General features: G+C 42.4%; 1 protein-coding gene across 1 annotated transcript in view; it reads right to left on the reverse strand.

The window, feature by feature from the left end:
* Positions 1 to 11058: 11058 nt before the first annotated feature.
* TYMS (thymidylate synthetase) overlaps positions 11059 to 21449 on the reverse strand; it is a gene marked incomplete at its 5' end in the record, with an annotated part of 33980 nt that continues 23589 nt past the window's right edge. The window contains 5 exons of the mRNA XM_082259324.1: positions 11059 to 11235; positions 12778 to 12849; positions 15143 to 15318; positions 15546 to 15647; positions 17668 to 17842. Of these exons, the coding sequence (XP_082115450.1) occupies positions 11098 to 11235; positions 12778 to 12849; positions 15143 to 15318; positions 15546 to 15647; positions 17668 to 17842 (663 nt within the window). The 3' untranslated portion in view covers positions 11059 to 11097. The remainder of the gene's footprint in view (positions 11236 to 12777; positions 12850 to 15142; positions 15319 to 15545; positions 15648 to 17667; positions 17843 to 21449) is intronic.

A 21449-nucleotide genomic window follows, 5' to 3' on the forward strand; every position in this document is an offset into this window, starting at 1 on the left:
CTGATCCATCGGCAGATGCAGGCAACCCCTTTTTGGGTCCATCTGGGATCACAAAAAGTGAATCCGTCTTGCGAAACGAGTCTGTCGTTTTCAAGTATACCCTGATCGCCCGGACCACATCCAAGGAGTGTAACGCAAACTCCCGAGGATGACTGGGCTTAGGACACAGGGAAGGTAATACAATCTCTTCATTCAGATGAAATTCTGAAACCACTTTTGGTAGGAAGGATGGATTCGGACGAAGAACCACCTTATCTCTATGAACCACCAGATATGGTGAACGACAAGATAATGCGGCCAGTTCTGACACCCTGCGTGCAGAAGTAATAGCCACCAAGAAGGCCACCTTCTGGGACAACGTGGGTAGAGGAATCTCCCTAATATCTTCAAAGGGAGGTTTCTGAAGAACCGACAACACTAAATTAAGATCCCAGGGGGGTAACGGCGCGTGCACTGGCGGAGCCAGATGTCGCACCCCCTGGATGAAATTCCGCACCAAGGAATGAGTAGCCAAAGGCTTCTGAAAGAAGATAGCTAATGCTGAGACCTGACCCTTGATAGTACTCAAGGCCAGTTTCTGCTCAACCCCTTGTTGCAGAAAAGCCAATATTCGACTAATCGAATAAGACCGAGGACGGAACCCCAAAGGTTCACACCATGCAATGTAGGACTTCCATGTGCGATGATAAATCTTTCTGGAAGTCGCTTTCCTTGCTTCAACTAGAGTAGGAATAACTGAAGCTGACAAACCTTTGTCCTTCAGCACCTGGGTCTCAATAGCCAGGCCGTTAAAGCCAGCGATCGTAAAGCAGGATGGAAGATCGGTCCCTGAGACAGTAGATCCTCCCTGAGAGGAAGTCTCCATGGGACGTCCGCCACCAGTCTGACCATGTCGGCGTACCAAGCTCGACGAGGCCAGTCCGGAGCTACCAGGATTACTGGGATTCCTTCCTCCTCTACCCTGCGAAGAAGTCTTGGCAGTAACGCGAGAGGAGGGAAGGCATATATTAGCTGGTATTGCCCCCACGGGGCGATCAGTGCGTCTGCGGTTTCTGCTAGAGGATCGCGGGAGCGAGCCACGAATCTCTGAACTTTCCTGTTGAATCGTGATGCCAACAGATCCACATCCGGGGTGCCCCACCGTAGGCACAACTGGTGGAAAACGTCTGGATGGAGGGACCATTCCCCCTGATCCAGGGTCTGACGGCTGAGATAATCTGCCTGCCAATTCTCCACCCCCGGAATGAACACCGCAGAGATTGCTGGAACAAATCGTTCCGCCCAGCGACTGGATCCGAACCGGGCTGCCCTGGAGCTGCTCGGTCCAGTGAATCAGACAAAGTCTGATCGCTCTCAGTTCCAATACATTTATCGGTAATCTGGATTCTTCGGGGGACCAAAGTCCCTGGACAGATAACTGACCGAGAATTCCTCCCCATCCGGATAGACTGGCATCCGTGGTCACTATCGTCCAATATATTGGCAGAAATGACTAGACAGAAAAAAACTGATTCCCTGTAGCAGAGAGAGGGAGGATATACCCTCAGGGACTGCCCCCTAGGGTGGAGCCAGAACGTTTTGTCATTCTGCCTAGTCCTACTCCTGCGGAGACAACATAACCCAGCTCTTGAGAATCAAGAAGACTACGTCTGTCAATGAGCGATAGAGAAAATAATTCGATCCACAAAAATCTGTAAAAAGGGGTGTTTTAACAGAAAGGACCTCGAGCTCACTGATCCGTCTAGCAGTAGTGATTGCCCTTAAAAAAAACAGTCTTGAGGGTTAAGGTTTTCACCGAACAAGACTCTAATGGCTCAAATGGTTCTTTAATGAGAGCCTGCAAAACTACAGACAAATCCCACATCGGAAAAGGGAGATTTCCTGTCGGTCTTTGTCTGTTTAACGCTTTAAAGAAACTGATCACCCAGGGATCCTTTGCTAATGAAATTTCTAGGAACACACTAATGGCCAAAACTTGGCTTTTCAGGGTGCTGACGGCTAACCCCTTGTTTTCCCCCTCTTGCAGAAACTCAAGAACTGACACTGGGCTACTTGCATCTAGAGAGCTTGCTGCGCACCAACCCTTGAAAAACTTCCAAGTTTTTAGGCAAATGTTCTGCGTCTCTTTCTTTCTGCTTTTTAGCAGAGTCAGCACTAGTTGGTCCGAGAAACCCTTGCTCCTTAATACCTCTCAGAAGCCAGGCTGCAAGGCTCCAAAGTTGTGCCCGAGGGCAGAGTACTAGGCCCTGATGGAGAAGATCTTCCCGCACTGGCAAGAACCAGTTATTTCCATTTTTGATAGCTATGCCTTACATAAATCATATGCACTCCGCTGATCAGGACTGATGCAACTTTTGGCCTCTCTGAATCTGCTGCCTGTTTTCTGTTTGCTGTCTTAGTCTCTGGGTTCTGGCAGTAATATCGATATCTCTATTTTTGATTTCTTCTGTTGTCATCTCTATTTACACTTTTGTATATTTTATCATGCCTCTATGAATCTAATTCGATTACTACCTACCATCCCTCCCCCCCTTTTTTTGGAGGCGATATCCTATCACAAAAGATGGGTGTCTGTGGACGGGGACCTCATGCACACTCCCTGGAGAGGGAGGGTCCCTATCCAATTGTAGCTGGTTCTTTGAGTCATTGTCCAATATATAAAGCATGGGCTTAGACATGCTTTCTAGGCTCTGAAGAAGAGGCGCTGCCTCGAAACGCGTAAGCCTATACAGCTTCGGGGGACAATCCAATCCCTATCTCGATGCTGAGAATTTTACATTTTGTTTGATGTGCTTTTATCAAGAACTTGTTTGTGAGTATTTTTATTCCATTATTTTTAATAAAACCTACTTAAAGGATAATGCACTAGGCCGGTGCGCCCTTGTGTTTATCGTCTCTCAGAAGTGCCTGTCCTGAAAGATGACAAGGGAAAAAAAAAACTACTTGTGTGTACCAGGCTTAAATGAGCTGGAAAGTCCAGACCTGGGCAGGTATACCTGCTAGGCATAAGAGCTTGGGATTTCAGTGCCTAGCTTAGCACCTCACTGGCTTGATTAGGCAAGATGTGGAATGGGTGTTGGCTTACTTTTTTTTGTAAAGCACATGTGCCAACTCTATATGTAAAAATTGAGGAAAGGCTCCTGAGTAAGGAGTCCAGCAACAGGTAAGCCATTGGCTGTACCATAAAGTTAGCCCCATGCACTACAGGAGGGAGCCCCTGCATCTTGTAAGAGGAGAACTTGCGCATGTCACTGAGTTAGGCGCTCATCTTGCTCTGTGTTTTAAAGTAAAAGGCCAAGAACTATAGTGTAAAAAATAATAAAACTAAGGGGGTTGCACACGTGCAGACTTGGGAATGGCCACAATCTAGACCAGCTCTGCACTACCTAGTGGACACAAAGGAACTTAGGAACATAAGTAGCTATCAGCAAGTTGCCAGAACCCTTAGAAGCAGCTCGCTCACGAGCAATACTAAATAGCCTGCAACACTATAGAACAATATCCGGCACCTCCGCGATAAAACACCAACCCACCTAGCTAAACAACAAAGGAGGACCTGGCAAGTGTTAAGATGATTCCAATAGAGCATGACACACCTATTTGGCAACAACAGTAGGCTCTGATAACTCTTCAGATGGGATTTCAGCCCTTCTCTCTACATCAGCCATAGAAACACAGCCTACAATGCACAAAAAATTCAGGAAATCCTGAACGAGGCTCTGGATGAGACATTGCAAGATTAAAGGGTAACTACACTTTCGTTGGGGATAAAAATTGTAAATAAAGAAAAAAATTTTGAAATTAAATGGTATTGGAAATTACCTTTCCTTTTTTAATCTAAAGCTGCTGTCATTTTCTCAAAATGCAATTCAGTATGGCTACATGGAGCTGTTCTGTACACGGAATGTGTACTGAACACACCCTAGAAACATAATTTCCTGCTTGTGTGATTGGCTCACTGATTTTTCCCAGAAGTCTGCACTAAGATACAAATCAGATTTCAGGCATCCTCTGAAACAAAAATGTGATTTTTGATGAGATGCTTCCAATAGGAACACGTTTAAAGGGATGCAGACCCAGCAGATTTCCTCATTGGTGCTCTGCAGGTGCACAGCTGATTGATAATTATGAAACTTCTCCCTTTAGACCCATTTAGCACAGAGGAACAAACAATGATTTTTTCAGAATACCAAAAGGTAGAAATCTACAACAAAGGATGTTATAATCCTTGTAATGTACATAGATCACAGAGAGGGGAATGTTTTTTTTTTTGTTCAACAAAAGTGGAGTTACGGTTTAAAACATAGCTGTCCCAGGAGATCAGGGAGCTAGGCTATCATATACAACTGGAAAGACACATGAAAGATATGATCACAGTACTGGATGGCCACGAAGAGGACATTGACTCCCTCAAATTAGAGATCCAAACCCTCCACTTGAAAACTAGATGTCAAGAAAAGGCAGGCGATCTAATCTTCAGGATAAGGGGGATCCCAGAAATAGTATTAGATCTCAATGTGATGGTCACAGGCTTGCTTCAAGAACTGTGTCCAGAAATCTTATGTGAATGGTTGGAGATAGAGTTCATAGAGCTCTTACCAGGCATTCTACAGCTGAACAATTGAGGGATGTAGTGGTTAAACGTCATTACAATCACATACAAAAAAAAAAAGACTCATGCAAGTGGCAAGGGAGACAGACACCCTCCAATTTCAAGCCTATTCTAATTGGCTTTTTGCTGACCTTGCACCATCTACAATCCAACAATTATGTGAAATGAAGCTGTATGTGCAGTTTCTGCAAATGCACCAGATTCACCACTGCTGGAGCTTTCCATTTAGGATGATCTTCCCCAAACCAAGACAAGCAACATACTGTTACAATGCTAACAGAAGCTAGAGAATGCCTCAGGCATCTGGAGGCTTACTCCACAAATGCATACGTTAGGAATGCTCCGCTTTTTCCTATATATGGAGCCACTTAGAAAGCTTTAAGCTTAACACCATTTAAAGCCTAACTGAAGACACTACAGCACTGAATTGCTGCCACTATAGGGCACCCTTCTATGTTTAATGTCTCAAACAGAACTTCCCAACCTGATCAACCCCTTCCTTATACCTACCTATTCCATTCAGGGAACGCTAATCTTACAATAAACATCCAGACTGAACGTACATGGCACCTGAATCTAACCTTTGAACAGCCGTATCGCCCTGGACACTTGGGTGACACCAGTGGTATTGCTTCTGTGTCTTGATATAGTGAAACTTTGGTGTTTGTCCTAGGACAGTGAAGGTGAAGCTTAGCACCCCAGACGATTTGGAACTACATTTCCCATGATGCCCAGCTACACTGCAGAGTGCATGAGCATCATGGGGAACATAGTTCCAAAGCATCTGGGGTGCCAATCACTGCCCTAGGAGGTGGTCAATGTTACCTTTTCAGACAGACATAGGAGCTCCATCTGCTGGTATTTATGTCACTAAATATACTCAGAGTAATCTCCTTGAAAACGTGTGCAACCTTGTTCCACATAAGCTAACCTATGTTGATTGTAGTGGATGATGCAACAAAGCTACCTTTTATTTTGAAAGTATTTACCCATATGATATAATTGAAATGAGGTTAAACACTGAAGATTCCCTTAGTTTGGTGAATGTGGCCTAGGGATAGAGCTACTACATCCTGCAATATCATAGATAGGTCTTACAGACCAGATCTATGCCCCTAATGAGAAACAAACCCCCTGCTTAGTCACCTACTCCGTCTCATTCATACACACACAAGAAACACCCATACTTTGCAGCAATTCTACTTTTATTTCCCTGCACTTAGTTAAAAAAATAAAAATCCATGGCTAACTCTGCCCCACACACTAATACAGACACCAACACATGGGGTGCTCTCCTACATCAAAGTCATAATGTAGGTTTATGGAGAGAACTTTATCTAGCTAATCAAGACTACACACGCTTCTTCCACATTGACCATGTCTTTCTTGAAAATCATTATAATCCATTGCTCCATGCTTGTGCCATCATACCTATCACATGATTGGACCATAAAGCACTTCCTGTTTGTATAGATGGCCACAAAACAGGTGGTGGTCCATTATCGATTAACTTCAGTTATCTTTTGATTACTCAGATTTCCTGAAGGAGTACTTCCCCACAGCAGACATTTCTTCAAGCACACTTTGTAGTGCAAAATCATAAATTAAAAATCGGAGCTTTTTATTACCTCAAAAACATCAATAGTAGCTGCTGCTATACAGTGTCAAAACATTTGGATCTGGCTTTAAAAAACAAAAAAAAACAAAACAAAAAAACAAACAAAACACAAAGAAAAAACAAAAAAAAAGAAGACAAAAAAAAAAAAAAAACATATTTTGGAAGCAGCACTGTCATTATAAATCACAGTCATGCACTTACATGAAAAAAGAATCACAACCACCTTTATATCCAAAACCAGGAAAAACACCATGGCCACTGCGCATTCCAGATAGCAGATGACATCAGTGGGAAATCTTTCTCTGCATGTTAAGTCATCAAGCTGCAACATCTCCTTGATGACAAAACCGGTAGGGTGGGACGTCTGGATGACGCACACGGCAGCAATTTTGGACCATTAAGTTTTTCCTGGTTTCAGTTATGCAGGCAGTTTGTTTTTTTTTTTTTTTCTTTGAAGCATTATTAAAAAGGGGCTGAGCACATTCATCACTGGACCATTTCTGAGCACCCTTTGACTCACTTGGCAATATAAGGGATCAAACCAAACCAGTGAGTGCGGTGTGTAGAGGTGGCACCATGGGTCTGAGTGATTCCATTGCAGGGCACCTTAATTGATAATAACACTTCATTGGATGTTGTTTGAAGTGGCACTAAGCACTTTAGACTGATTTGGACCTTTTTATTGTAGTGTGAACTTCCATCTCTCTCTCTCATATATATATATATATATATATATACAGGGAGTGCAGAATTATTAGGCAAATGAGTATTTTGACCACATCATCCTCTTTATGCATGTTGTCTTACTCCAAGCTGTATAGGCTCAAAAGCCTACTACAAATTAAGCATATTAGGTGATGTGCATCTCTGTAATGAGAAGGGGTGTGGTCTAATGACATCAACACCCTATATCAGGTGTGCATAATTATTAGGCAACTTCCTTTCCTTGGGCAAAATGGGTCAAAAGAAGGACTTGACAGGCGCAGAAAAGTCAAAAATAGTGAGATATCTTGCAGAGGGATGCAGCACTCTTAAAATTGCAAAGCTTCTGAAGCGTGATCATCGAACAATCAAGCATTTCATTCAAAATAGTCAACAGGGTCGCAAGAAGCGTGTGGAAAAACCAAGGCGCAAAATAACAGCCCATGAACTGAGAAATGTCAAGCGTGCAGCTGCCAAGATGCCACTTGCCACCAGTTTGGCCATATTTCAGAGCTGCAACATCACTGGAGTGCCCAAAAGCACAAGGTGTGCAATACTCAGAGACATGGCCAAGGTAAGAAAGGCTGAAAGACGACCACCACTGAACAAGACACACAAGCTGAAACGTCAAGACTGGGCCAAGAAATATCTCAAGACTGATTTTTCAAAGGTTTTATGGACTGATGAAATGAGAGTGAGTCTTGATGGGCCAGATGGATGGGCCCGTGGCTGGATTGGTAAAGGGCAGAGAGCTCCAGTCCGACTCAGACACCAGCAAGGTGGAGTACTGGTTTGGGCTGGTATCATCAAAGATGAGCTTGTGGGGCCTTTTCGTGTTGAGGATGGAGTCAAGCTCAACTCCCAGTCCTACTGCCAGTTTCTGGAAGACACCTTCTTCAAGCAGTGGTACAGGAAGAAGTCTGCATCCTTCAAGAAAAACATGATTTTCATGCAGGACAATGCTCCATCACACGCGTCCAAGTACTCCACAGCGTGGCTGGCAAGAAAGGGTATAAAAGAAGAAAAGCTAATGACATGGCCTCCTTGTTCACCTGATCTGAACCCCATTGAGAACCTGTGGTCCATCATCAAATGTGAGATTTACAAGGAGGGAAAACAGTACACCTCTCTGAACAGTGTCTGGGAGGCTGTGGTTGCTGCTGCATGCAATGTTGATGGTGAACAGATCAAAACACTGACAGAATCCATGGATGGCAGACTTTTGAGTGTCCTTGCAAAGAAAGGTGGCTATATTGGTCACTGATTTGTTTTTGTTTTTGAATGTCAGAAATGTATATTTGTGAATGTTGAGATGTTATATTGGTTTCACTGGTAAAAATAAATAATTGAAATGGGTATACTGTATATTTGATTTTTGTTAAGTTGCCTAATAATTATGCACAGTAATAGTCACCTGCACACACAGATATCCCCCAAAAATAGCTAAAACTAAAAACTACTTCCAAAAATAGTCAGCTTTGATATTAATGAGTTTTTTGGGTTCATTGAGAACATGGTTGTTGTTCAATAATAAAATTAATCCTCAAAAATACTAATTTGCCTAATAATTCTGCACTCCCTGTATATATATATATATATATAAAATTTATTACATTGGTATAATTTGTTGAGGGACAGCACTGCTGCCAAAATTCTTTGGGTTTTTTTTTTTATAGACTTTTTAATGTTCATAAGGCAATAATTGGAGTTTAAATCATTCAAATAGCCTCCTAAATAAAAATTGTGTGTATAGAGGGCTGAACTCAAAGACAACCCCAAAAATCAAAGTGAAAAGATTATGCAGCAGGCTAGTCCATTTTGCTGAAATTTCATTGCAGCAACACAAAATGGTTTGTATGGCCCCCTCGTGCTTGTATGCATGCGCGAAGTCAGGGCATGCTCCTAATGAGATGACGGTAGATGTCCTGAGGTGAGAAGGAACCTGGCGGCGTCGGATGGACCAAAACATAATGTCCCAGTGGTGTTCTATTGGATTTAGGTCAGGCGAGCATGAGGACTATTTCAAGGATATAAATTCCTTCATTTTGCAGGAAACGGCTACATACTCTCCCCACATAAGGCCAGGCATTGCCGTGATCCAGGTCCCACTGCACCAGCGACAATGGGTCCAAGGATTTCATCCAGATTTCTAATGGCAGTCAGGGTGCCATTGTCTAGCCTGTAGAGATCTGTGCATCCCTCCATGGATATGCCTCCCCAGACCATCACTGACCCACCACCAAACCAGTCATGGTGAACAATGTTAAAGGCTGCATAACGTTCTCCATGGCTTCCCCAGACCCTTTCATCTCTGTCACGTGCTCAGGGTGAACCTGTCCTGCTGATGGGTTAAAGACCTTCTACTGCCCCATCCAGCTCTCCTAGAATCTCCTGCATGCTCTTGAGAATGTGCTGGGAGACACAGAAAACCTTCTGGCAATGACACCTATTGATGTGCCATGCTGGAGGAGTTGGACTGCCTGTGCAACCTCTATAGCAGGGATCCTCAAACTACAGCCCTTCAGCTGTTGCGGAACGACACATCCCATGAGGCATTGTAAAACTCGGACATTCAGACAGGACTAGGCATGATGGGAATTGTAGTTCCTGAACAACTGGAGGGCCATAGTTTGAAGACCCCTGTTCTATAGGGTCCAGGTATCGCCTCATGCTACCAATAGTGACAATGACCCTAGCCAAATGCAAAACTTGTGAAAAAAAAAAAAAATGAGCAGGGAGAAAAAAAAATGTCAGTGGCCTCCACCTCTAAAACCATCCCTGTTTTGAGGAAGGGGGGGGGGGGGGGTTGTCTCATTGTTGCCCATCTGGTGCACCTGTTAATTTAATTAATACCAAAGCATCTGAAACTGATTAACAACCCCTTCTGCTACCCGACTAGATCAATATCCCCAATTGACTTGATGCTATACTCTGATTAAAAAGTGTTCCTTTTTTGAGCAGTGTGTATATTATATATTCTCACACACACTCTTCTCTCTCATGTTGGTGGAGAAGGAGGAGTATGCCCTGTGTTGCCCTAATCAAAATGGATCTTTAACCATAGGGTCACACCAAGGGCTGTGCAGTGCACTGGACATGGAGAGCAATCTATGGTCATTTTGATCAGTACACTCTTGTCTGGAAAGCACTACAATGCAGTACCCCATGCCTGAAGGTTACATGCAAGGCCCACAGGAGCCAGGCCAGGTGTGGCACCCCAACATCAGGCAGTGGAAGCGCTAATCCAAGTAGCCACAAAGAGCAGCTGTGTAGCAGAAATCCTGATTAAAGAAAAATAGCTAGGAAAGGGGTTAGGCTGGCCATGCATTATACAATTCCCTTTAGATTTACCAAAACCTTATACTAAATGAGGTCAAACCCACACCCCTTCAATCTGTATGCAATCAGTCAGGACCTTGCACTTTATAGTTAAAAGGTAAATATAAAGAATATCGAATAAGAAAATTGTATAATATATGGCCAGCTTTAGACTTGTTTTAAATGAGCAAACTGTAGACATTCACCCTCCTAGGACATTTGCAAAAAAAAACAAAAACCCTGGGAGGTATTATTTATAAGACTGACCCACAATTTCTGTTTTCCAGTACTCCTGTAGGCAGCTATTTAAACGAGCTGAATCTAAATTCCAGCATCCCTTAGTGAACTAAGAAATCATATCAAAGCAGTCTATTGTGAGCCCGTAATTCATGTAAAAATTACAACAATTATTAATGATTTTATTGAAACAGGTCATACCAGAGTAAATTCTATGAACTTTCTTCAGACAGCCATCCTCCATAGAACTTTTTTAAAGTACAAAAAGTGTTAAGGCAGAAAAATGTAATTTGGGATATTACTCCTAACTTTCAAATTAGGTAAAGGATGTCATAGAACAGGAAAAGATATTTGAAAGCCAAGACATTCTAAATCACAAACAAACATTTTGTGGCTGGAGTGGTGCTAAAAGCAGGAACGTTCAGTGGACTGCTGCTAAACATTGCTTCAGGCATACACAAGAATAAAATGAATAAACTTTAGACTCTGGCCACATACAACGAAAGTACACAGCCATATATACAAACTTGAACCTTTAGTGCATAATTGCAAATATTAGTTTACAATACAAAGATTACCATAAAAAAAAAAAAAAAACACAACCCACACATTATACAGCCATTTCCATTTTGATAGTAGGATGAGGATCATAACCTTCAATCTTGAAATCCTCTGCTTTGAAGTCATTGATGTTTTCCACTTGGCGAAGGATTTTCAGCTTAGGAAATGGTCGAGGTTTTCTTTGAAGCTGGAACACACAGCAAAATAATAAAAAACCACAAACGACCACATGACAATTGCTAGAACAAATCAATGGTTCTTTGACTACCATGTCCAATAAGTACTCTTGTGCCACTAAATGGTCACAAACATGTGTAGTTGCTACATGCATGTTTCATCTGTCAATTTTACACAGCCAAATCTTTCTCCTTGTCTGCAAGGCAAAAGACACAACTGAAAAAAAAGAGTACATTACGAGTGAGCTCAGAACCTGTTGACGATGACTTTAACCACTTTACGACTGCTCACAGTAATATTACTGCGGCAGAGTGGCTCGTTATCGTCTGACGACGTAGTACTACGTCGTCAGACACTCCCCCTTCTGGGCGGCGCTTGCGCGCCGCCGGAGGCTCGCTCCCGCTGTTTTCATTCACAGCGGGAGTCGGGCCAGGGGAGGAGCAGCGGCGATCGCCGCTGCTCTTACCCGATCGTCGGGGATCGAGTCTGGAGATCCGCCCGCTGTGTGTAAACACAGCGGGCGGATCTCCATAGTGACAGGGAGTGACAGATCGGACTGTTCAGCATAGCTGGACATCCGATCTGTCCATGACTCACTCAGTAACCTCCCCCCCCACACGTCAGTAAGCACCAGGCATACATTAACCCCTCCCTCTCCAATAAAATTAACCCCTTCCCTGCCAGTGTCATTTTTACAGTAACAGTGCATATAAATAGCACTGATTACTGTAGTAATGTCACTGGTACCCCCAAAAGTGTCAAAAATGTCAGTCAAGGGTCCGATCTGTCCGCCGCAATGTCGCAGTCCAGCAAAAAAAAAAAAAAAAAAAAAAAAAAAAAAAAACGCAGATCGCCGCCATTACGCGTTAAAAAAAAAACCACCAAAAATGACAGAAATCTTTCCCTTTGTTAGTAAACGCAATAACTTTTGCGCAAACCAATCAAAATACGCTTATTGCGATTTTTTTTACCAAACATAGGTAGCAGAAAACAAATTGGCCAAAAATTTTTTAAAAAATTGGTTTTTACATCTTTTTTGGGGGGAATTTCATATAAAAAAAATGTTAAAAATATTGTTATTTTTTCAAAATAAACGCTCTTTTTTTGTTTATAGCGCAAAAAGTAAAAATCGCACAGGTGATCAAATACCACCAAAAGAAAGCTCTGTTTGTGGGGAAAAAAGGACGTAAATTTTGTTTGGGTACGGCGTCGCACGACCGCGCAATTGTCAGTTGAAGTCGCACAGCGCTGAATCGCAAAAAGTGGCCTGGACGGAAGACAGCAAAATCCTCCGGTGGTAAAGTGGTTAAATATGCCTGGCAGATGGGATTTATAATAAAAATGTCTGGTCTTCTAAGTGACAAATATAAAAAAAAAGGTTAAAAAATTTCAGGCACAAACATCTGATAATCCCACTGACATTTAAGTTTGCTTTCATAAGAAATGTGGCCCATTTCCCGAATCCTTTAAAGCTTACAGACATTAAGTACCACGGACTATGCACCTTTGCTCAGCAGAATATTAGTACTACACATAAATTGTGTAAACTTACTTGAGTTTTTAATGGTTCAACATGATTGAGGTAAACGTGAGCATCTCCCAGTGTGTGGATAAAGTCACCAGGCTGGAATATGGAAAAAAAAAAAAAACACAACACAGTGAAATCTCATCAAAGATGAAAACATATTGCTCCTTTTTTTTTCTTTTAATCCAACAATAAAATGTTTAAAAGAGATGTATCAATGTTAATTTCATCGACTTAAATATTTTCGGCGACTAAATTAACACAATTTTAGTCGACTAAAACAATTTAGATGACTAAAATACGACAAACTAAAATGACATTTTAGTTAAAAGACTGACTAAAACTAAAATCGAAAATGGACATAAAAATTAACACTACTCTGCTGGCCATTTCTAAATCGGCAACACAATTCCATCCAGAGCCTGTAATAATAGCACATTAAAGTTTAAAAATTACCTAAAAAAAGTTTAAACATTGCACTACCGCATATAAGTTAGCCCCCGTTCACATAGGGGCGACGCTACTTCGCACCGCGACCTCCGAGGTCGCGGTGCGAGCAGCTCGCCGCTACCTCGGAGCGGCCGCCACGGACTTCATAACATTGAAGTCTATGGCGGTCGCCTCCGGGTCGCCCCAAAGAAGCTCCGGACCCTTTTTCTAGGTCGGAGCGACTTGTGTCGCTCCTATTAGAACGGGTCCGCAGCTTCCCTATGGGAGGCGACCAGGTCGCCTCACAGGTGGCCCCAGTGTGAACCGACACTAAGGGGCATCTACTAAGTTGCTGAAAGAGAAACAAATTAAGATAAAAGCTTTTCTTTTTTCATATATTTAGGTAACATGTGCAATGACATAACAGCCAATAGAGTTTACAGTTTTTTGTTTTTAAACACTTCTGGACTGGAAGGATTTGCCCCCTTAATGACCTGGCCATTTTTTGTGATTCGGCACTGCGTTATTTTAATTGACAACTGCACGGTCGTGCGATGCTGTACCCAAATGAAATTGGTGTCTTTTTTTCCCCCACAAACAGGGCTTTCTTTTGGTGGTATTTGATCACCTCTGCGGCTTTTTGATCAATTCTCTAAAAACAAAAAAGTGGACAATTTTGAACAAAAAAGCAGTAATTTTTCACTTTCTGCTATAGAACATTCCCAATAAAAAAATTTTTCCATCATTTCTGGACAATTTGTATTCTGCTACAATTGTTTTGGTAAAAAAAAATCCCAATAATTGTGTATTGATTGGTTTGCGCAAAAGTTATCGTGTCTACAAACTAGGGGAAAGATTTATGTAATTTTTATTTATTTATTAGTAATGGCGGCGATCTGCGATTTTTAGCGGGACTGCGACATTGCAGTGGACAGATAGGACCCCTGAGATTTTACTACAGTAATCAGTGCTAAAAATATGCACTGTTACTGTACTGACACTGGGGAGGGAAGGGGTTAACACCAGGGGCGATCAAAGGGTTAAATGTGTACCTAGGGGGTGATTCTGTGTGAGGGCCAGACTTTGTGGATGGAAACAGGGCTCCTGTGTTCCGAAATAACGGTTTCAATCAGTGACAGGTGAGCGTTGTGCCGTGTTTACAACGGCACACAGCCTTCTGTCAGTCCCTGCAGCAATTGCCTGGTTCCCGGCGGCCATCGTGGCCACCAGACCCGTTCCTTAGTTGCAGGGCTAGAGATCAGGCACGTGATCGCGCCACGCACCTGAGACCCGCTCCTGCGAGCCGCCATATGGGTACGGCGGTTTGCGCAGGAGAGCCAGCCTGCTGCAGTATATCTGCGGCGGCTGGTATTAAAGTGGTTAAAGTTGCACTTCTGTCAAAAAGAAATATTTTTGTTTGTTTATGAAACTTGGTTTTATTTATAAAGACATTTTATATTACAATGGCTAAATCTGTGTGTTTGTAGTGCATGTTCAAACCTCAATACCATAAATAACACATTCGATTTTTTCTCCAGGAATATTAGTTTGGAAATTCTAGAGAAATGTTTAAAATAATGCATTACAATTTACTTAAATCCATTTGATTTGTAGTTGACTAAAATACAACTAAAACTAAAATAGCATTTTAGTCTAAACACTAGAACTAAAACTAAATCAAAATTTGCTGCCAAAATTAACACTGGTATCTACAAAAAAAGTTTTAGGACCACAGATTCACTTGAGAAGCCACGCTTTATGAACTCCAAGCTGATAATAAAGCTTACAGAGAGTTAAGGACTATACCCACTCCCAAGTGACAGCTGGGGTGCCCGAGAAGACTTCTCTCTAGCACCCTCAGCAGGCTTGCATAGGCCAAATTTAACAATATACAACACACTTACAGTATATACTGTAGTTACCACCTTTAGACAGAATAATCATATAGGTTATCCAACATTACCTTCAATCCTGTAACATGGGCTATCATATAGGTTAATAAAGCATAACTGGCAATGTTGAATGGTACACCTAGGCCCATATCTCCAGATCGCTGGTATAACTGACACGACAGCTCATCGTTGATAACATAGAATTGGCAAAGAGCGTGACACGGGGGAAGTGCCATCAGAGGGAGATCTACAAAAAAGGGAATGAAAAATAAAATAAATAATTAGTGATCGTAAGCTTGTCTGACTGAATAAAGCCAAAACTGGCTTAACCTAAAATTCCTATAGATGCAGAAAATTTTCATCCATAAAACACACATTTCCTAGGAGCTACATAAACAGGGGAATGGGGATGGAGGGGAAAAAAAAAAAAAAAAGTTATACAAGTGGTACAATAGTATTTTAAACTTGGAGAACCTTTGGGATTCCAACTGCACATAATGATTCTTCGGTCATCTGGATTGTTCTTAATTGTTTCAATTACTCTTTGCAACTGGTCAACTCCCTGTCCTGTGTAATCTGTAGGAGAAAAAAAAATCTGATGTGAAAAACAAAGATCACAATGTGACTATGCTTGTTAACACACATTGTTGCATAGATGTTGTTTAAACTAGAACACACATTAAAGTGCCTACCGCTTCAACATGCTTTTTTGGTGCTTCAGTGATGCTTTTTTGAAGCTTGGCAAATGCCCTGTGTGTTCATTTTCTATTTGTTTTAAAGGGGCCCAGTAAAACCCCAGCTTAGTAACCCCCTGTTGTGCTGATCCCCCACACAGTAGTAACCGTCAGCTGCGCTGATCCCCCAACATAGTAGTAACCGTCAGCTGCACTGATCCCCCAACACAGTAGTAACCGTCAGCTGCGCTGATCCTCCTCACCTTCCGCTATATTGCTCTCATGCGGTTCACCACGTGTGACATCTACTAGTTTCTCCTGCTGCTCTGGTCCCTGCCGATTAAGTCCTCTCTCCTCTTCCACTATAGCCTTCCTATGTTGCACACCCATGTGCAATCTGCTAGTTGCTCCACTTCAGACCCCACTCTCCTTCCTGCTGCTCCACACCACGTGTCTCTGAGCGCCTAGACACCTTCTATATTTTTAGTGCACTTCATTGCACTTTTTCTTGCCACTGCTACTATACTTTGTTTTATTTATTTTACCTTTGCATTTTACCAATTTTTAGTGCACTATTTATTTTATTTCATTGTTTGATCATATTTTTATCCTTATATACACGTTACCACCTTGATTACACCTTACCACTGGGATATTGTTACACACCAGCCACTGCGTTTTATTATTTATATATCATATGTTGATTCTATATATACATTTGTTGCACTGATAACATATTGACCACTATTTCTCATAAATACACTACGGTGTATTTATATATTAATTTTATCTATCATCGTTGACACCTTAGTCCTTTACCTAAGGCAGCGCCAATTACCCCAATTTTTTTACCTCATCTTTATACAGTCTTCGGACTGTAGTTCAGGGTAGGCTGAAGCCTATATATTCCTTTAGATATCCTTAGCGCGGAGTTCATTTATTTCCACACCACGTGATGACTGCACCAGATACTTCCAGAAGGAACTGGAAGTGACTGATGTCTTTCCAGTTCACTTATTGGTTTCCCAGTGCATCCTGGGATATCTCATACCTGCTACCTCCAAAACAAAGCAAAGCCATAGACTTTTATTGAGGCTCTGAATATACTTTAAAGCATTAAGAAAGCTACATGGGGTAGAATTTATTTTTAAGAAGGCAAAGCATAAACAAAAAAAAACAAAAAAAAAAAACCCACACAACAAAAAAACACCCCACACACTTCTCCTACCCTCCTCATTGGTGACAGTTGTCACATGACCGCACGGAACATAAGCCATTGCGCATATTGCAGGGCTGTGTACGGTTTGATGGTACACCAGCAGACATGGGCTTTGAATGAGTTTAGCAAAAGCAGATAAAGGATAAGCTCACTTTTTGGAAAGTAATAAATGCACTTTTTTTTTTTTTTTTTTTTTTTACAGGAAAAAAAAAAAAAAATGCATTTATTTATTTTTGAAGCCTGTAAAGCCTTGCATCAGCGATCAGCAGATTGCTAGTGCCAAGCAGGTCTCCAACAGATCTACCATTGTATCTGCTTGCCCGTACAGGTAAGCAGATACAATCTGACAGGAAGCATGAACGAACTACCACAGTACTCCACAGCAGCGTGGTAGTTCATTGAAAACTACATTCCGGCAGCGGCACCTTGTATTTTTCCACGCACACAGCCCTGTCAGTGACGTAACCCGCCACGTGTTTTTTGTTTTTGTTTTTTTAACACTGTGACAGCTAGCAAGGAGGGAGAAGAATCCTGCTGGGTGTCACACTGGGGATCGGTCCATTTGTAACATGTTACACCCTGAATATGGTTGTAACATGTTATGAATGGTGAACAAAGCCTTTAAGTGCAGTGTGGGACAGGAGGAGCAGGGATGTCTTTTTTATCATACATTAAACATGCAGACATGGACTGTTACGCTTACCTGTATGAATGTCTTTGTATTCAGCACCAAAATGCCTCCATTGAAAACCATATACAGGTCCAAGGTCCCCTTCCTCTCGTGATGTAAAGCCTTGCTTATCCAAGAACTCTCTGGAACCATTTGCATCCCAGATTTTCACCCCTTTTTCAGAAAGCTCTTTTGCATTTGTGGAGCCCTTAAAAAAAAAAAAAAAAAAAAAAAAAAAAAACACACAAAAATAAAAACAAATATTCAAGCAGGAACAAACAGGAGATCAGAACAAATAATTGTTTAGGGCCCTCAACATTTTTGCATTGTAATAGGACACTGCATTTTGCTGTGTAACACATCACTGTGCAGTGCGCTTTAGGGAATCTGATTCAGAATGGTACACCAACACAAATATAGTAGGGTCCTATAGTACTACATTGCAGCACACTGCATAACATACTGCATTATAAAATTTGCTGCAGATCTGTTTTTCTGTTCTTCTATGTTGCCAGCCCATTCAAACAAAAGTAAAAAAAAAACCATTGCCCTTGAACAGATATAAATCAAGTGAACAGCAATATCCTAAAGGCAATCCGGACTGCCTAAGAAGAGGGATGGTCAGCACTCAGAATGACATCCAAAAAAGTATTTTTCTCTATTAAGTAAACATATACAAAGCTGTAAAACAGCCTACAGCTTTCAGACTTTAGTCCTTAGTCATGGCTAACAAGCAGAAGTAAAAGATCTTTATTAGGTCTTTTTCAGATTTTGGGCAAATTTTGGCAGATAAGTTGCTGTGTTCAGATGCAGCTAAACACCACCCTTTAAACACAGCAGCACTATGTGCTAGGGCTGCATACAAACTGATTAGCTGCAGGCAGGGTACAAATCTGGCCATGCTGCTGCTGGCTACTCACACATAATGGTTGATTAGGCTGTTCACTTTGCAAGGGAATTTTCCACAGAGCCTAATGAAACAGGGGAACCTCCGCTGATTTCCATCATCCAATCATGTGCAAGCAAAAATGCTCTTTCAGCTGCCTTTTCATTGCAAAGTGAACTTAATTGCCTTTATCAAGTCAACCCCATAGTGTTCATGCAGCTATTTTGTCCACAGGCCCCCTGTGCAAATGAAACCTTAGACTGTGCAGACCTAACGTACCAAAGCAGAGTGAGGTAGTGGATAATGGTCTGCAACACATATGTGGTAAAGAATGCTTTCAAAAATAGAAGTGTTACTATTCATATTTATAAATTAACAAAACAGACAGTAAACGAGTAGAAGAGAAATCCAAATCAATATTTGATGTGAACGCCCTTTAAAAACAGCATCATTCTAGGTACACTTGCACTCAGCTATGGAAGGAACCCAGCAGGTATGTTGTTCCAAACATCTTGGAGAACTAACCGGATATACTCTGTGGATGTGGATTGTGTCCCTTCATGTAATCCCAGACAGACTCAATGTTGAGATTAGGGCTCTGCGGAGGCCAAACTATCACTTCCAAGACTCCTCAATCTTCTTTATGCTGAGGATAATTCTTAAGGACCTTGGTTGTATGTTTGGGGTCGGTGGTGTCCTGCTGCAGAAAAATTTGGGCCCAATCACATACCCATCATGCCATACCATCAGGGAGGTAAGTATCTGCCGGTATTTCTCAGCATTGAGGACACCATTGATCCTGAACAAACCTCTGACTCCATTTGCAAAAATGCAGCCCCAAACTTGCAAGGAACCTCCACCATGCTTCACTGTTGCCTAGAGACACTCATTGTACCGCTCTCTAGCCCTTCTGCAAACAAACTACCTCCTGCTACAGCCATATATTTAAAATGTTGACTCGTCAGTCCAGGAGCACCGGATGCCTTTTTTTTCAACCCGGTTCCTATGTCTTTGTGCATAGTTGAGTCGCTTTGCCTTGTTTCCTTGTCAGATATGACTTTTTTGGTCACAATTCTTCCATGAAGACCACTTCTGGCCAGATGTCTCTGGACAGTAGATGAGTGTACCTGGGTCCTACTGGTTTCCCCCAGTTGTACCGACGGCACACATAGACATCTTCTGATTTCAAAGGGAAGTAAGCATGATGTGCCTTTATCTGCTGTTAGGGCTGGGCGATTTTGCCTAAAAAAAAAAAAATCTTCGATTTTTAAAGAAAAATTCGAGTTTCGATTCGATTTCCGATTTTTTTTTTCCAATGCACTTAAAAAATAACTGCAGAGTCTGGAGGGAGGACTGAGGAGAAGAAGCGCTGTATGTGTGTATGTGCGGGCGGTGCGTCTGTACAGGGGCTGTGCTGTGATAGGTACAGTCCAGAGAACGAGTCCACAGTAACCGGCCAACTTTTTAAGTTTGACTTTTAAACTTTTTTTTTTTCAAACTCGAGTTTTTTCTACAATACTTTTTTCTGCCTTGTGCAGCCACCGAACTCCCCAGTAACGGACCACCGCCGCGCCTGGATGTGACGTCAGCTGCGGGGCGGGCGGTGCGTCTGTACAGGCCGGTGTTGTAAAATTTTGTCGGACCCGTGAAAAAAAAAAAAAAATCGGACCTCGTCACTTCCGGTGACAGAGCATCACAAAACAGCTGATAGGAGTCGTCCGTGCGCATGCGCAGAAGACATTTTTCGAGGTTTGGAAAAATTATAACAGAGAGCGGACAGCTGATTGAGAGGAGGCGGGGCTGAGGTGCGACGGAGGACACCGCCGCGTCATCGAGACATTAGAGACGGAGGCACATATGCAGAGCTGGCGGAGGAGGCGGGATGGAGGTGCGGCCGTGTAATAAATGCAGGGCTTAAGCGACTCCTTCTGTTTTATTATCTTTAGTAATTATCGTATTATTTATCCTTAGGATTTCATTACATTTAGTATTTCTTATTTTGTATTATAGAAATACTAAAGGTTATGAAATCCTAAGGATAAATAATACGATAATTGCTAAAGATAATAAAACAAGGAGTCGCTAAAGTCCTGCATTTATTACACGGCCGCACCTCCGTCCCGCCTCCTCTATTCAGCTCTGCAGATGACGCGGCGGTGTCTTCCATCCAACCTCAGCCCCGCCTCCTCTCATTCAACTGCCCGCTATGTGTTATAAGTTTACCAAACCAAGATAATGTCTTGTGCGCATGCGCACTTGAGACTCCCATCACCGGAAGCGCGCTGTGATAGGTAAAGTCTCCCCGGCCTGGATGTGACGTCAGCTGCCGGGAGAGGACGCGGGCGGTGCGTCTGTACAGGCCAGGGGCTGAGATAGGATAGGCACCTATCCTATCACAGCCCCTGGCCTGTACAGACGCACCGCCCGCTTCCTCTCCCGGCAGCTGACGTCACATCCAGGCCGGGGAGACTTTATCTTATCTATTACAGCGCGCCGCAGCCCCGGCCTGTACAGACGCACCGCCCGCCCCGCAGGTCCGTTACTGGGGAGTTCGGTGGCTGCACAAGGAAAAAAATATTGTAAAAAAAACTCGAGTTTAAAAAAAAAAAATAGTTTCCAACTAAAAAAATCGATAAATCGATTTATCGCCCAGCCCTATCTGCTGCATTACATTTCCTTGGTCGACCACTGAAATCTACAATTCTCAACATTTCCCGTTTCTTAGTGCTTCTTCAAAAGAGCTTGAACAGAACCTCTGCTTTGAAATTTTTGCCTGGGAGAGACCTTGCTGATGCAGTATAACTACCTTGTGTTTTGTTGCTGTGCCAAGTCTTGCCATGGTGTATGACCTACGACATGAAAACAGCCTTTCTCAACCTCACCTTGGTAGCAGAGTTTAGCTGTTCTTCACCCAGTTGCAAGTCTGTAA

The sequence above is a fragment of the Pelophylax lessonae genome, assembly GCF_965119305.1.
Source record: "Pelophylax lessonae genome assembly, chromosome: 5".
Classification (NCBI taxonomy): domain Eukaryota; kingdom Metazoa; phylum Chordata; class Amphibia; order Anura; family Ranidae; genus Pelophylax; species Pelophylax lessonae.